Source organism: Salvelinus namaycush, chromosome 2 (genome assembly GCF_016432855.1).
Source record: "Salvelinus namaycush isolate Seneca chromosome 2, SaNama_1.0, whole genome shotgun sequence".
NCBI lineage: Eukaryota > Metazoa > Chordata > Actinopteri > Salmoniformes > Salmonidae > Salvelinus > Salvelinus namaycush.
The window spans coordinates 18,978,280-18,991,796 of record NC_052308.1 but is presented as its reverse complement, the minus strand read 5'-3'; the positions used below and the strand labels follow the sequence as shown (position 1 = coordinate 18,991,796).

Here is a 13,517-nt window from a genome sequence, read left to right as displayed (position 1 = left end):
CATAGCAGGAAGATTGGAATGCCATAAATCAAGAGGTTGCGAGTTCAAATCTCACATGTTGAATAATAATTACTGTATAAATGAACATGCACAACCTAAGCATGTACAGTATGTCAACATGAGTAAGATGAAAACATTGTATGTTAAAAGCACTGTGTGTTTAACTATACTGAACAAAAACATAAACGCAGCATATAAAGTGTTGGTCCCATGTTTTATGAGCTTAAATAAAAGATAACAGAAATTTTCCATAAGCACAGAAAGTTTATTTCTATCAAATTATGAGCACAAATGTGTTAACATCCCTGTTAGTGAACATTTTTCCTTTGCCAAGATAATCCATCCACTTGACAGGTTTGGCATATCAAGAAGCTGATTAAACAGCATGATCATTACACAGGTGCACCTTCTGCTGGGGACAACAAAAGGCCACTTTAAAATAAGCAGTTGTGTCACAATGCCACAAATTTGTCAAGTTGAGGGAGCGTGCAATTGGCATGCTGACTGCAAGAATGTCCAACAGAGCTGTTGCCAGAGAATTGAATGTTAATTTCTCTACCATAAGCCCCCTCCAGCATTGTTTAGAGAATTTGGCAGTACATCCAACCGGCCTCACAACCACGTGTAACCACGCCAGCCCAGGAACTCCAAATCTGGCTTGTTCACCTGCGGGATTGTCTAAGATCAGCCACACGGACAGCTGATGAAACTGAGGACTAATCATGTCTGTAATAAAGCCCTTTTTTGGGGGAAAACTCATTCTGATTGGCTGAGCCAGGCTCCCCAGTGAGTGGGCCTGGCTCCTAAGTTTGCAGGCCTATGAACTCCCAGGCCCACCCATGGCTGTGCCCCTGCCCAGTCATCTGAAATCCATAGATTAGTGCCTAATGAATTTATTTCAATTGACTGATTTCCTTATTGTCACCGCTGTCGTCGGAAGGAGACCAAAGTGCAGCGTGGTGAACATACATTTTCCTTTATTATGGAATGACGCCAACAAAACAAGAAACAAAATAAACAACCGTGAAGCTTACGAGGGCTAAGTGCCACTAACACAAGTCAACTACCCACACTGAAAGGAGGGAAAAAGGGCTACCTAAGTATGATTCCCAATCAGAGACAATGATAGACAGCTGTCCCTGATTGAGAACCATACCCGGCCAAAACATAGAAATAAAGAAACATAGAAAACAAAGCATAGAATGCCCACCCCACATCACACCCTGACCTAACCAAATAGAGAAATAAAACGGCTCTCTAAGGTCAGGGCGTGAAACTTATATGAACTGTAACTTGAAATTGCTGCGTTTTATTTCTGGTCAGTATAGTTCCACAGACTTTTTTTAACCAAAATAATCATTTCTAGTTGAATTAGTACATATGTATGAGACATAGTGAGCAAACACATCATTTTAAGTTGACTGAATTGTTGCATACATTTTCTCATGTTGGAGCTAAGTTTGGGCCAACCAAAAATGTTAGGTTCAGGTAACACTTTGACCAAAAAGTTGAGTAAACAAATAAATGGTTGTTGAACCAGTTACTTAATAATAATTATTGAAACAACTAGATTTGTAGGTGTTTTTTTTACAGTGTGCACATCAAATTAAGCCTTAGTTAGCAAGTGTAACGGATGTGAAATGGCTAGCTAGTTAGCGGTGGTGCGCGCTAATAGCCTTTCAATCGGTGACGTCACTTGCTCTGAGACCTTGAAGTAGTGGTTCCCCTTGCTCTGCAAGGGCCGCGTCTTTTGTGGAGCGATGGGTAACGATGCTTCGTGGGTGACTGTTGTTGATGTGTGCAGAGGGTCCCTGGTTCGCGCCCGGGTCGGGGCGAGGGGACGGACTAAAGTTAAACTGTTACATTGATGCTGTTGACCCGGATCACTGGTTGCTGCGGAAAAGGAGGAGTTCGAAAGGGGGGTGAGTGTAACGGATGTGAAATGGCTAGCTAGTTAGCGGTGGTGCGCACTAATAGCCTTTCAATCGGTGACGTCACTTGCTCTGAGACCTTAAAGTAGTGGTTCCCCTTGCTCTGCAAGGGCCGCGGCTTTTGTGGAGCGATGGGTAACGATGCTTCGTGGGTGACTGTTGTTGATGTGTGCAGAGGGTCCCTGGTTCGCGCCCGGGTCGGGGCGAGGGGACGGACTAAAGTTAAACTGTTACATTGATGCTGTTGACCCGGATCACTGGTTGCTGCGGAAAAGGAGGAGTTCGAAAGGGGGGTGAGTGTAACGGATGTGAAATGGCTAGCTAGTTAGCGGTGGTGCGCACTAATAGCCTTTCAATCGGTGACGTCACTTGCTCTGAGACCTTAAAGTAGTGGTTCCCCTTGCTCTGCAAGGGCCGCGGCTTTTGTGGAGCGGTGGGTAACGATGCTTCGCGGGTGACTGTTGTTGATGTGTGCAGAGGGTTCCTGGTTCGCGCGAGGGGACGGACTAAAGTTATACTGTTACACAAGACATGTGATTGAAAAAGCGTCTACTTCAATGCATGATGAGGGTTAATGGACACCCTGCATCTAACAGCGTGAGATGTGCTTCTCACAGAGAGAAAGAGCTGGGCAGGAAACACATTAACTGAACCGGAGCGCACTGGAACCAATCAGACCAACCCACTAAAAGAGAGGGAAGCAGAAGGAGAAAGAGTGAAAGCAGAAAGAGCAGTTTTAAAGAAGCAAAGGGCAGACCGGTAAATAATCCTTAAACTTGAAAATAATTATGGGAAACTCCCACCACTTCCCATTGAAAATAATCCAGTGAAGACTTGATTAAAACAATGAGCTGGAACAATAGAAAAGGCGACGCCGAAGCCCACTGTTGACTGAAGCAGCTTTTATATTCAGCAGGTCATTAAGCCCAAGCGCTATGGCAAGAAATAGGGAAGGCAGCCCGGAATCTTCCCAGCACAGACCATGTTTCCCAGTAGCTTCCTGGGTTTCAGAGTATGAGGCGAAAAACTGATGAGCGACAGAAAAAAAATGGAATGGCTAACTGAGCAGAAATGCTGATGATAACTCTAAACACAGATTTTAAATCTTCTTCTTCTGTTTTATTCAAAGTATCATTATTATTACTATTATTGTGAAAATATTAATTAATAGTATTATCAGCATTATTAATTGCCCTGATGCTGTAAATGAACAGCATGACTAACAGAAAGCTAATTCAGATAACTACAATACACAACACATTGTAGTGTGTGGTCGTACAGTTCAGCACCTCTCTCCACAAACCACACTTTCATCAAGAACCCTGCAGAAAATCACTAAGCAACTGCAACATGACAGCGTCCCACGCAGTTAACTGTCTGCTTCCCCCCATATCTTTTAATCAATCTATTAGGGGGAGCTTGGCGACGATGACAGGCCCAGTGACTGATAAAGTGACCTGGCGGACATTAGAGCTGCTCCGGCCTGTGCGAGAGGCAGATAATAGCCAGTGCTGGGAGAGATGATGATGATGATAATGATAATGATAATGTTGTTACTGAGGCCAAAAGCATATCCAATCCTCCCTAAATGTCAACCTTTAGCCTACTATCGCACACTGCGACTTGAAATTGAAGGCGCTCCCGGCTCAGAATGGATAATAAACACATTATTTCATTCTATCAGATTCAAACAATTGCACTCTCCCCAGATGACAATGAAGGGAAGATAAATGAATAAAAAAGGAGAGGAAAATGAAAAGATGTGCTGGCTCAGGAGCTTCTCATAAGATTACAATGACTGTTCTGTTCAGCTTGTTCTGTGAACTACATACATTCATTTCACAGACAAGGGGACTGATCGAAGGCCAAACTGATCTCTTTCTCTCCCTCCATCTTTACTTTTAGTATCCTTGGGCTGAATGGTGGAGAACTGAGTGACAGGGCAATGTGTTCTGTCTTTCATTACTAGCCTGGCTGTGGCTAGACTCAGTAGTACACTCACACCCAAGCTGGGGACTGGAGGCTGGTGCCCTATGGCAGGAGACACCCCGCAGTGATATTCAGCACTTTTTATATCCCAAACAGATGTTTGTGCGGCCCCACTGCACAGTCGGCAAACTGGCCCTTACGGGAAACTGAAGAGTGCAGAAGCCTCTTTCACAGAATATTGACAAGAATAATAGAGTTGCTATGTTGTCCGTCTCCGTCTACAGTGTTCGGCTGTATTGGTGGAAGACGTCATCCCTCCCGGACAGATTCTGCACATTAACCGAATAATCTGCCAGGACTGAATGAGATGAGCAGGACAATGAGCAGCGGTTATTAAAGACAAAACAGGTTTTCGAATTTCGTTTGGTCCATATACTTGCCCATACCTTGCAAAGAGAAAGGGGGAAGCTCTTCGTTCCGGTTCCGCTCCTCGTTCTAGCATCTCTTCTCTTAACATGTATGGACCCAGAACTTAATCAAGCAGCTATCCAATTATGCAAGACTTTAGTTCTGGGTTAACCGAGATTACAGAAGTAATTTTACATTTTAGTCATTTAGCAGACACGCTTACCCAGAGCGATTTACAGGAGCAATTGGGGTTATGTTCCTTGCTCAAGGGCACATCATATTTTTCACCTAGTTGACTCCGGGATTCGAATCAGCGACCTTTCAGTTACTGGCCCAACGCTCTTAAGCGCTAGGCTACCTGCCACCTATTGACATGACATTGAAGGAGATGTGAGTGTGAGTATTGTGAACAGTTAAAGCATGTTTAATGCTCAGGGTGTAAAGTTCACAGTTTGTAATAAACTATTACAGTCCAATAAACTAGTTAAACTAGTTGAACTATACAAAACAGAAAATATTGGTGATGAAATATAACATATTTTATCCTTGAACTGGCATTCTCTTTCACTCTCTTACTATCACTTTAGTCATAACTAAAAACTATCACTTTTGTCAAACAACGGCTTCCAGCAACACATACAGAAGCGATAAAAGTCAGCTTTTCGCTACCCGTCCCACCCAACCCCTAATGTTGCATACAGCAGGCTGACACCTTGATGTTCGACACACTGCACACCAGCAGAGAGCGAAAGAGAGAGAGAGACAGTCCCAGTCCTTGGGGCGTGTATTTGCCCTTCTGTGACAATGTCCTGTTCCTCAAGCATTCATCACTCCTCTAATGCAACTCCATCCTCCTCCTGTTCTGAATTCTGGCACTACTGCTGAGCTACACACTAAAAAAAAAAAAAATCCTGAAGGATTCTTTGGGAAGGGTGAGGGTTCTATGTGAACCATAATGACTCAAAGAACCCTTTGAGCTCTTCAATGCTTATTTACAGTTCACAAAAGGGTTCTTTGCTCTTTTACCGATATTTTAAAATGTAGTGGAGGTGGTGGTTCTTATGAATATTTTGGGGCGTGCTTTGCTCACAGCTCTTTTGTGCAACCGTGTCATTCCAGTTGATCTAATGTGTTGTGTTATGCCATTGCATGTTATATATACTGAACAAAAATATAAACACAACAATTTCAACAAATTTGAACTGAGTTACAGTTCATATAAGGAAATCAGTCAATTTAAATAAATTCATGAGGCCTTAATCTATGGATGTCACATGACTGGGCAGGGGCACAGCTATGGGTGGGCATGGGCCCGCCAACCAGAATGAGTTTTTCCCCACAAAATAACTTTATTACAGACAGAAAAACTACTCAGTTTCATCAGCTGTCCAGGTGGCCGGGCTCAGACGATCCCACAGGCGAAGAAGCCGGATGTGGAGGTCCTCGGCTGGCGTGGTTACACGTGGTTGGATGTACTGCCAAATTCTCAAAAAAAAAAATGGAGGTGGCTTATGGTAGAGAAATGAACATTCAGTTATCTGGCAACAGCTCTGGTGGACATTTGTGCAGTCAACATGCCAATTGCACGTTCCCTCAAAACTTGAGGGAGCGTGCAATTGTACCATTGTGTTGAGTGATAAAACTGCACATTTTATAGTACCCAGCACAAGGTGTACCTGTGTAACAATCATGCTGTTTAATCAGCTTCTTGATATTCCACACCTGTCAGGTGGAAGGATTATCTTGGCAAAGGATAAAATGTTCACTAACAGGGATGTAAGCAAATTTGTGCACACAATTTGAGCTAAATAAGCGTTTTGTGCATATGGAAATGTCTGTTATCTTTTATTTCAGCTCATGAAACATGGGACCAACCCTTTTCGTGTTGTGTTTATATTTTTGTTCAGCATATGACTATGGCCAGTAATGGTGTCTTGTGAAAGACTCATGTATGGCCTTGTTTCAATTGAAAACAGTTGACTCAATCAGTCAGTGGTTCTCAATTCTCTCCTCAGGGACCCCCAGCTGTTCCAAAGGTAGCTCACTTCATTCAACTTGTCAATTAACACAATAATAACACCTATGGAATTTTAACAATATAACAAGGCTAACCACAGTAAAAAAATGTAAAACTGTATGGTTCTTCGAAAGGATCTACAAAGAACCTTTCAGATTGAGAAACACTATTTATAGAACCATTCACCATAAAGGTTCTACAAAGAACCATAAACAAAGCTTCTATATAGCCCCAAAGAGGGTTGTAACCATAGCGGAGTCCTTTTTTGGTGCCAAATATAACTTTTTTTAATGGTTCTTAATATAACCATAGGAAAGGGTTCTTTATAGCACCATACAGGTTCCATTTAGAACCTTATGAGCATGATTCTTTATTGAACCTTCAAAAAGAGTTCTATATAACACCAAAAAGGGTTCTGCTATGGTTACAAGCCAAAAAACCCTTATCTAGTACCATTTAGGGGAAAAATGGGGGAGGGGTGTGTACCACATCCATCCCTCCCTCTGTCCCTCCATCCTTCTTCTTTGCAGTTTGACCCCCACTTCTGACTGATCCCCGTCCCTCTGGTTGATTTCCCTCTAGATTAGTGATCAGATGTAATGTGAGAAGGGAGACGAGTCAAAATGAAAGGAATCAGAATGGTTAACAAGGATCCATCCCCATGTTTCCTTCAGCTTTTATGATGGAATGTCAGAAGAAGTTAGAAATCAAGTATGAAGTGTGGATTCCTCAGTAAAGTAGGCTAAGTTTTGTTTCACAAAATCCAAACGGTAGAGACCAGGGGTGAAGGACTAGACTTGGTTTTGGATTTGCAAAGAGCACACAGCACAGTAATATATATATTTTCATATTTTAGAGTTAGAGAAAATATGGTAAATGAATCATCACCAACACAGAGCGAGAGAGAGAGATAAAATGTGACACACACACACAATGTATTTCCAGCATGTAAATTACCATTATGCTTTGCAATGCACTTCATACTTTCCCTGTAGATATTACGTCGTCTCTCTTCAGAGACATTGGATCCCATGTAAAATAATTGAATTACATATCAAGGTTACATGGGAATTAAAATTAGTCTCTTGGCTTGCAAATAAGCCTATATAGCAGAACAAGACGTAATGTATAATTAATCTCATTCAAAGTTGTGATCATTTCATTCTACAAAAAAAACAAACATCTCACATATTGGATTTATATATATGCGTATGATAAAACAAAATAATCTGTGTTGAAGATGCCAGGAGCGTCCATAGCAGCGCCTTCCCCTGAAGGGACTGTCAAGCAGGCACAAATACATTTCTTGGACGTGCAGTCATCAGATCAAATTCAAAAAGCTTGAGGAAACTCGCGTGCCACTCAGTCAAGGTCACCCAAATACAAATTCTACAAAGAAACCATAGGGACAGCGGTGCGAATCATCTACGCGTCCGTGCGGGTATGTTATAGCCTATATTCGCAAATCCCAAGGACCTTTATTAGTCCGAGCATAGTCAAATATCGACAATTATTTATAGGAATGTTTCTATTTAGCATTCCAAATGACGAAGCTCTCCCCGAGCAAGATTTCCATTGATTCGGGCAGTCATCGTTACTCTCTCGTTTTCTTTTAGGCAAGTCAGAATAGGAACATTGTTCCAAGACTCAAGGATGTAGCCTAAACCTATAATATGTTATAAAACAATTCTGTATCGAGGTCAACTGAACCGCAAATGAGGGTAGTTGGGTGTCAAATACCTGTTGTTGCTTGCCCGCTAACGATGATTGTTTTATCTGCTTTATATGTTAATCCATAACCTTGTAGTTAAACTCATTTGGAATGTGAGATAGACTCATACAAAGATAAATCTACATGTTTGCAGCGCCGTTGATTTGTCTTTTCTGATCTGTAGCCTCACGGTTGGGAGATAACGGTTTCGTTGCATGGGCGATCCGCTGTCAATTATCAAGTCTATTTCTGAGTATTGTATATACATTTCAGATAGTTGTTGGAACAGAATAGTCTATATTGGTTACACTAATTCTTATCATGATCTTTCCTGGTGATAAATGCGCGTCGCGAGTTGATGGAGATAAAGTGGAAGGGTGTTTCACCACCTTAGAATGACTGTAACCTAATGGAGATATAATAGATTCACGAAAAAATAGCCATGGAAAAGCAAATCATTTGGCGTCAGAAATGTACATTTCCATAATCCCAAATAATATAGTTGACCGTGGTTAGTGTCTGATTGAATGTGTATTCTAATTATGAAAAAGGCGCATGAAACAAATTTGCACAGCATTATGTTATAGACTGAACACGTCAACATTACAGGTCCTTAATATGCCACTCGTGTATGAGCTGAGTTTAGTCATATTGCACTAATGTTCCCTAGAACTACTCCACGGCTTTTCAAGTCATCACCAAGCCTGGAAAACAGAGATTCGACTTCGAAAAACTTACCAGGATGACAGTCGGCCCAAAAGAGAACGAAGGCAGACAAGATCAGAGACAAGATCCACCAGCAACACGATTGCAGTAGCCTCCGCATGACAAAATTAACATTGAGAGCAAAAAGGGCAACTGTTGAGTTATCCGTCTGATCAAATAATTAATGTCCGCTGCGTAAAAACAGCGCAAATGCTGCTAAATGTAGGCTAGTGACTGTTCAGTGGAATTATATTCAGTGCTGTCTGGAACGTCCAGAAAACAGTCTTGACTTCTCAAAACCTCCTTCCAAACAGCTTCTTGATACTCCCAAAGAAAAACATGTCAGTTAGGAGAGATATAGCTTTCGAGCTTGAATCAGTTCATTCAACAAGAATCGAGGAGATAGGAGCAGAAGACGCTAGTGGCAGTAGGCTAGTCCATGCATCGGAAAGCTGCAGCGGTTCTGCTGGCGAAAACAGAGAGGGAATAGTTGGAGCGGCACTGGAAGCTTTCCATTCCTCCATCCAGGAAGTAGCGTGTGAATCGAAGTCTGGCAGAGACTTTAAAACAGGCTTGGGAGAAAAGGCGAGGAGAGGAGGGGAGAGAGATGGGGGAGAGGGAGCGCGAGAGATGCAGAGCTCACTCCTCCGGATCCTAGCGCCGGGTAGTAGCTCACTATTCAGCTATATCAAATCAAAATCAAATCAAATTTATTTATATAGCCCTTCTTACATCAGCTGATATATCAAAGTGCTGTACAAAAACCCAGCCTAAAACCCCAAACAGCAAGCAATGCAGGTGTAGAAGCACGGGGGCTAGGAAAAACTCCCTAGAAAGGCCAGAACCTAGGAAGAAACCTAGAGAGGAACCAGGTTCTGAGGGGTGGCCAGTCCTCTTCTGGCTGTGCCGGGTGGAGATTATAACAGAACATTGCCAAGATGTTCAAATGTTCATAAATGACCAGCATGGTCAAATAATAATAATCACAGTAGTTGTCGAGGGTGCAACAAGTCAGCACCTCAGGAGTAAATGTCAGTTGGCTTTTCATAGCCAATCATTGAGAGTATCTTTACCGCTCCTGCTGTCTCTAGAGAGTTGAAAACAGCAGGTCTGGGGCAGGTAGCACGTCCGGTGAACAGGTAAGGGTTCCGTAGCCGCAGGCAGAACAGTTGAAACTGGAGCAGCAGCACGGCCAGGTGGACTGGGAACAGCAAGGAGTCATCATGCCAGGTAGTCCTGAGGCATGGTCCTAGGGCTCAGGTCCTCCGAGAGAAAGAAAGAAAGAAAGAAAGAGAGAATTAGAGAGAGCATACTTAAATTCACACAGGACACCGGATAAGACAGGAGAAATACTCCAGATATAACAGACTGACCCTAGCCCCCCGACACATAAACTACTGCAGCATAAATACTGGAGGCTGAGACAGGAGGGGTCAGGAGACACTGCGGCCCCATACAATGATACCCCCGGACAGGGCCAAACAGGCCACCTTGCCTAAGCAAAGCCCCCACTCCACTAGAGGGATATCTTCAACCACCAACTTACCATCCTGAGACAAGGCCGAGTATAGCCCACAAAGATCTCCGCCACGGCACAACCCAAGGGGGGGCGCCAACCCATCAACCCCCAACCCAATAGCCAACAGTTTAAAGGGGCAATCTGCACTTCGAACAATAACAAAGTGACAACCAGCCACTGATTTAGTAAACAGCTGGGGCTGAAAAAATGTACCCACTCTCAAACTCATGGACAGAGCTATGGATACAGGGACTGATCATCCATGATATCGATATTATAGTTTTAACCATGTTTTGAGGATATAGGCTACATTGTTTGTTTACATTTAAATTGTTTATGAACAAAGGAGTAAAACAAGCTCATATTTTGGGTTCTGATGGGGTATGACAGTTGAACTAAGCTCCTGAGGCATCAATACATTATATTCTTCAAGAATCAATGGGTAGGCTATACTCATTCATTTATAAGATGGATGTAGCAACTGCAGATTGCCATTTAATGGAACATGGTAGCCGATCTGAAAAAGCTGTTTTAGAGGCAGGTTGAATTAAATATAAATTACCATATGATGTTGACTGTTGATGTTGACATGTATTAATGGAAACAGTTCTATAATCTATTGGTCTATATGTCTATCTGTTTTACCATACATTATTATGCACACCTGAAAAAAAGATCCTTAAAAAACCCACTGTATTTGGTTGTTCAATGTTATAGGCCTACACCCCTTCGGTGTGTGGGAGTAAAAACTAACAAGCACACACAGGACAAAGCCATAACAAATAAATATGGCCTTGACAAAGGCTACACAGCTTCAGCTTTGACATATAATCGATTATGTTGGCAAACTGTCAACAACATACAATGCCAATTGCAGTAGAAAACCATTCTCATTCACAATGAGCTATACATGTAGGGGACTAAACAATAGAGATGATGCATTAAAGACAAACTGTATTATGTTGCAAACATATACCATAGCCCTTTACACTCGTACCTGAAAATGGCAGATCTTTGCACTCATAAACACCTAAATTGGAACGCAGTGGCTGTACAGTAACATGCTATGTATGACGTCATGGATATGGCTCTGCGCTTGGGCAACTTTTGTACATTTGTTGTTGTCTGAGTGAGGGAAAAGCTGAACATGAAGAGGACTCTATGTATTTTGAAAGATAAGACATTGAGGATTATCATGATTACCACTTTGATGTCATACAAACAAGCCAAACACCTGTGAATCCAAATGTGCACTTCACAGTTTCATAGCATAAAACTCATGTCATATACAGTGTCAACGTTTTTGATCACTATGTTTGATGTACAGTTACAAGATGACAAGGCATTGTGTTGTTCTGAACAGAATGAGCCTGTGTTTGTCTATTGTGAAGAAAATTTGCCACAGCACACAAACCTGAACGTACTATGACAAAATTAAAATGTGTTTCCCTGAATTTGAACTGTGAAGCCTAACACTGTAATATCATATTTTATAACTTAGCTAGTCATGTTGGCAATAGAACAAGCTTTCAAATTATGCCCACCTGAACTAGATTGTGATTTATAATTGACTGTTTTTGGATTGAGGTAACAACAGTAATTGTGTGATGGCCAGGATGCAGGTTTGTGTTCCAAACAAAACAACTACAAGTGTGCTTGCGGTAGTTCCTCAACTGCACAGATAGGAGAGCATTGAGTCATAAAAGTGCATTGAAATTACTTAGGAACTGTGCACGCTTTGGAGAGGTGTGTGGCCACTTGGAGACACCAGCTAGTCCTCTCACTCAAACCCTTGTAATTGTTTTGTCTTATGTTGAATCTACCCCACATTTCCCAGTAATATTCTTAACATGTTACTGAATATATCCAGAGTATTTTCATTATCAACAAATGTGGTGGAAAGTACAATAAATGTAAAATGCACATAAAATCAACAGTGTTATGTTTGGATTCAGTCTTGTCTCAGGTCTCACCTTCGGTCTAATACTTTTCCCATAATCTCCAAACTGTTTCCTTTCAAATGCTACCAGGGTTATGCATATGCATTTCATATTTCTTCTGTAAGAAACATTTAAATTTAGCACTATCCATTCCCACGATTGTAGAGGGTTAAGCAAAACATTGTTTGGTCCTTGACTTGTAAAGGCAAAAAGGTGACACTACTTGAACCTGCTTCCATAATAATAATTGCATAACAGATGTACTGAAACTAAAATTCATGACAACTGGTGTCAACTTCTGGCAATTCATTTAACACATGTACGAGCATCTGAAGAGTCTACATATTTTCATATAATTATTAGACAACTTCTACTGGTGGTTCGATTGGAAGAAAAGGCAGTATATTGGACACTTGGATTGGAGAATCAGCAAACTCTGCTGACTAGGGTACCAATTTGACTGTATTTCAGTCTGTCATGCCAAGATGTTGGATCATTCCTGCCTGACATCTTCCCACTGACATCTGTATAACAGTGAATCAATACATTTCTTCTCAATCAACTGCACACAGTGGACTCAACCAAACGGTGACTTTTATGACAAAAAGTATTCCGCTGAGTGGCATCTGATGGACAATGAAACGTTTTTTGGTTAGTCTCCTAACAACCAATTTAAAACCCACATAAAAAGCTTCATAAACTTTGCAGCTGCTAATACACTCTCTCTTTCACCTATGTAGATTAGCCCAAAATCACCCTGGTCTGTCAGTTTAACTGAGTGTTTAATTAGTAGTGCTGTAATGTTGAATTATAGGCCTTGAGGGATGGTTCACATTCTATATTACATTCTACTGACTGGCTCTTCCCTGGTTATCTCTCGTCTACCTTGCTGTTTACCAGTTAATGTTCTGTGTTAATTGGATATTAGTGGTAGTGAATTAAAATACTTTCAGCAGATATCAGTCATAATATGTCTTCCAATAATAAACCTCTTTTGAATTATTATCATGCTACTCATCTAACTAATCATCAGGAAGGATCATCCATATCAACAATATATCCCATTTCCAATTTTAAAAAGGTACATAAAGACCTACAGTAAAGCCTACATACTGTAGTTCAAACGTTACCTACAATTAGCCTACAATGAATTAGGAATTTGTAAATCAATCAATTTGTAAAATAAAGTAGGTCTTCTAAATATCATTATAGAATAGTACTGTTAGGATACATTTTGAATAGTCTATGGGTGCGTTTGATTGGTAAGGCAAGTTTCAGATCAACATGGCAGTGTTGCCATTGTTTATATGTTTTTCTTTATAATGTCAAAAATAAACATCTCCAACCCCCAATATCA

General features: G+C 41.3%; 1 protein-coding gene across 1 annotated transcript in view; it reads right to left on the bottom strand.

The window, feature by feature from the left end:
* Nucleotides 1–8,822, bottom strand: part of LOC120059822 (receptor-type tyrosine-protein phosphatase gamma-like) — a 329,292-nt gene extending 320,470 nt beyond the window's left edge. Inside the window, exon 1 of the mRNA XM_039008877.1 lies at nt 8,735–8,822. Within this exon, the coding sequence (XP_038864805.1) occupies nt 8,735–8,822 (88 nt within the window). The remainder of the gene's footprint in view (nt 1–8,734) is intronic.
* Between the last annotated feature and the right edge of the window lie 4,695 nt (nt 8,823–13,517).